The sequence below is a fragment of the Nilaparvata lugens genome, chromosome X (assembly GCF_014356525.2).
Source record: "Nilaparvata lugens isolate BPH chromosome X, ASM1435652v1, whole genome shotgun sequence".
NCBI lineage: Eukaryota > Metazoa > Arthropoda > Insecta > Hemiptera > Delphacidae > Nilaparvata > Nilaparvata lugens.
In genome coordinates, this window is record NC_052518.1 from 84587973 (window position 1) to 84592399 (window position 4427).

Consider the following 4427-nt stretch of genomic DNA (forward strand, 5'->3'; position numbering starts at 1 on the left):
AAAAAACTATCATGGAATACTTTTATCGTTATGAAAAATCAACATAGCCTAGTAGTTGGATTCTAATTTTCATAAACTTACGAGCTAATCAACAACTACTTATAAATTAAAGTTTAATTTATATTCTCATTAAAAAAAGGTTCAAAGTGGAATACAATATTACCAGTTAATTTGGAGAATTTAAAATTTACGATTATCAAAGTTAATTTGAAACGAACACAAGGTTATTCCATCGTATAGGGTTATTAAATTGCTTACAAGTGCTAAAAACAAAATTAAAGCAATCCACCCTGATGCAATTTTCTATCAATTTATCATTTTTATCAACGAGCTTCCTCATCTGGATAACAATAGTTATAGTTCGGAATCTTATGAAAAGATAATAGTAAAATTCGTTTTATAGTTTCCTTAAGGCTACAAAATAAGTCTATTGATTATACTACCTCTATTTCCATATTACTCTGAAACTATCTAAGAAATCCTCAATTGAAAAATAATTCCAAGTTACTACATATCTACGTACCTAGTACCTAGGTACAATTCCATAGTTAATTTTATGCCTTCTCAGTGTAAGTCTAGATACTCAAAACATGGAGCTAATTCCTTAATCTATTATAGTTTATCTTCAACTTTGAACAAGAGGCTCTTTCCTTTTAAATAACTTATGTACGGAAATGGTATTGTCCTATACGGGAATCATTCCTCATATCAAATTAATATACTTCTACCAACCTTCATAGAATAATATTTTCACTATATTATCATAATAATATTGGACAGCCATAATCCAATCGTGGTATGGAAACGCACATCATCGATGAAAAGTAAAAAGAAGGCACGTAGTCCATAGTTGAAAGGCCAGCCCATAGTCCATATTCTCTAGTTGTTTAGGTTCAAAACATCAATGCAGACTTGAAGTTTCCTTGAAATAAAAAGAAAACAGGAATTTATGTCTGGTGAATAATTGATAAACATCAGGGAGTCAGATGCAAGCGCCGTTTGTAAGTAGGATACAAAGGTACAGAAATATAAATTGAGAAGGAAAGAGAAATGTAATTGTAGAAATGTAAGAGTAGTTGATTAAAAACTACCAGTATTGTGCATAATTATAAAACTCATAGATTGGGAAGAAAATCGGAAACAATCAATTAGGAGGTTCAATTTCTGTAAATGAGACAGACTGACTACCGTACCACTACTACTTGATGCTTTTATATATGTACTGTATTATTATGAGCTAATAAATCGTTTGAGACCAGTTACAAAATTGTACTTTCATTAGTTTTAGAAATATCCTTGCAAACCCGAAAAATACAATATTAACGAGATCTTGGTTTATCGCGGATATTAACTTGATGTCGAAGAACTTCCATAAAAATAGTACGTAACCTTATTTCTATTTCAAATTGACCTAACATAATAAAATTGTAATTCCACTCTAAATACCCGTGCTTAATATCTAGAGATTATTATCTAAATAATCCCGTCTTCGATATTTTAAGTCTGGCATTGCTCTACTGAGTACTGTTGGAGTGTATGTCCTTTGCTACTTTCTAAGTTTCATTTTCATTGAACAGTGTTGTTTTCTATTTGAAGTTTTTATTTATTTGCTGTTGCTTTCTGTATTGAGAAACCAGAGTACATATTAAAAAAATATGAGTGTGTCATCCTGCTACTCACTACCAAGACACAAGTTTTTCCTTACATTGCAGAAGGAAAATTAATTTACTAGTTTTATACGAGTATGTATTTTTTCTACAGTATTTTGTACTTTTGTAAATTATAATTTATTTTATTTACACTGTGTAAATCATTCCTACTGTAGTCCTGAATTGTTTTCTCTTGCAATAAATAAATCTCAATTCCATTATAGATCAATGTAAAACACTACATATTTTGTAACTTACCCCATCGTTAGGCGCACATTTAGATCAAATGAACATTATTGAGCCTACATAAATTAATTAGTACCTCATACTTTTAATCAATTTTTTAATGATTGAAAGAAGTTTGCTGTTTTTTTAAGAGAAGCAGAAGGTTTTTTTAGAGGGTTCTATCTTCATTCTATTTTTATCACAAAAATAGAATAGAAAACTTTATTTGTCACACAATACTTTTTTGAAATACAAATTCATGATAAAAATTCTAATATGTTTGTTATCCCTCCAAGTAGCCCTATATATATATATATATATATATATATATATATATATATATATATATATATATATATATATATATATATATATATATATATATATATATATATATAAAATGAAAGCGAAATGGCACTGATTCAGTCACTCACTCACTCACTCACTAAAAATCTACTGGACAAAATGCATGTTCGGTTGACCATCTAGAGGCGCACTAAGAACGGATTTGAAAGAAAATCCAAAATCCAAAGATACGCCCAAAATCTGCGTTTTTCTGATTTTTATCTGCTTTTTTCAATAACTAATTGGCAAAAATGTAATACTTGGTACACAGGCTCAGCTGAGGTATGAAAATGTTGTATTGGAAGTTAAGTTTCGCCTAAAGTTAAGACGCCTCTAAGTTCCGCCCAAGATCGGCTGGTTTGATGTGTTTTTCCTGCGATTTCTAGGCTTTCTCAAGAACGAATAATTGACAGATTATGTCCAGATTTGGTACATACGTTAAGCGAAGGTCTAAAACAAGAATTGAATTGATTACAATTTATATTATTTCTCTTCTTCTTTCTCTTTTTTAGCTTTCATTTCATTTTTATTTCTTCTTTCTCATCTCTCTTATTCTTCTCCTTATTTCATTCTGTCTTCGCTCTTTTTCACAACATTATCTTATTTGTCTTTTTTATAATTATCTTATTATCTTGATTTATATTTTCATTTTTCACAGTTAAAGGTTTTCATTTGCAATACTCGTATTTTGTGTGAAGGTACGTTGTGTTTATTTTCTTTATTTGACAATGTATTGTAATGTTGTTTAGTGCAATGGGTCTATCGAGACCTAGCACGTCGTAATAAAAATAAATCAATCAATGCCTCTCTCTCCCTCTCTCTCTCTCAAACACACACACACACACACACACACACACACACACACACACACACACACACACACACACACACACACACACACACACACACACACACACACACACACACACACACACACACACACACACACACATATTAGAGGTCACACTAAATTATGCATGGTGTTTGTGCATGGTTAAAGCAGTTGAGCAATAACGTTGTGGACTACATTATTTAGAAAATTGCTATCAAATGTTAAATTGAATTATATCATGCATTTTGAAGTTCACTTACCATCGATTTCAGCTTCAACCCATTCATTTTTTTGACAAGGTTCTCTACATTAGGTTCTACTGGCGCTCGTGTGAAGTATTCATGAGTTAGGGCTTGATTTGAGCTGATTCGATCTTTGGGATTCAAGGTAAGTAATTTTGTGAGTAGATCTGCTGCCGATGATTCTCCCTCAGTGATCCGTTGGGCACTATCCACTAAGCGGTTCTCCTTGTAATGATGGTTGAGATTCAACAAAGGGCTGTAGTATTGGTACGTAACTACTTCAGGCCATTCTTGTTCAGTAGGAAAGCTGCAGTATTCAGAGATAGCCGCAACCTGCTTTGTCACAGTCCTACATGCTGGGAGGAAAAGTAGTTTCCTCTGCCACAGTTCAGCCATGCAACAGCCTGAAGCCCACATATCTACTTTTTCATCATATTTTTCATCACCCATCAACAGCTCGATAGCTTTATAGAAAAGCGTTCCTCCGCGAAGACTGTGTTTAACTCCTCTTTCCAAAGGCACTGACAGGCCAAAATCAGTGATTTTGATGATTCCGTCGAAAGAAATCAGGACATTCGAGGGCTTTATATCTCTGTGTATGATTTTGTTGTTATGTATTGCAGAAAGACCTTTGAAAAGTTGGTTTAGTATAGTTCTCTTTTCCTCTTCGTTAATTGGAATCCCTTCATGGTATAATACTTTTTGTAGGTCGGTTTTGGCTCTTTCCATGACAATAATCAAATCATGAGGCTTCCGAATGAGATCAACCATCTTTATGATATGTTCTTCCTGATCAAGGGTCTTCAGAGCGTGTACTTCCATCCTCTCGTTATCCGTGATCGTACAACCTCTAATTTTGACTTTTAAGACAAATCTTTGGGGCTTCTTTGCTTCATTAGACAGGTTCGCGGCATAAACTCTACCAAATCCACCTGAATAAATGGAATGAACAAATTTATCAAAAGATACGAATCTGACATATATATAACAATGCATTTCATAGGGTCTGAATGTGAATTGTATCTTGAGACGAATACAAACACAAATGGATAATTTATCATGCTAAGATAGAGAATAAAAATAATTGTGAATGTGAATACATCAGTAAAGTTAGTGATTGATGCGGTGTGATTA

General features: G+C 32.6%; 1 protein-coding gene across 1 annotated transcript; it reads right to left on the minus strand.

Moving 5' to 3' along the window:
* Window positions 1–840: 840 nt before the first annotated feature.
* On the minus strand, window positions 841–4064 carry LOC120354680 (cyclin-dependent kinase 9-like). Its single transcript, XM_039442083.1, has 2 exons — window positions 3312–4064; window positions 841–922 (listed from the first exon to the last, which is right to left on the minus strand). Exons 1-2 carry the CDS (start codon window positions 4062–4064, stop codon window positions 902–904), a joined length of 774 nt encoding a protein of 257 aa, XP_039298017.1. The 3' UTR covers window positions 841–901.
* Window positions 4065–4427: the final 363 nt, after the last annotated feature.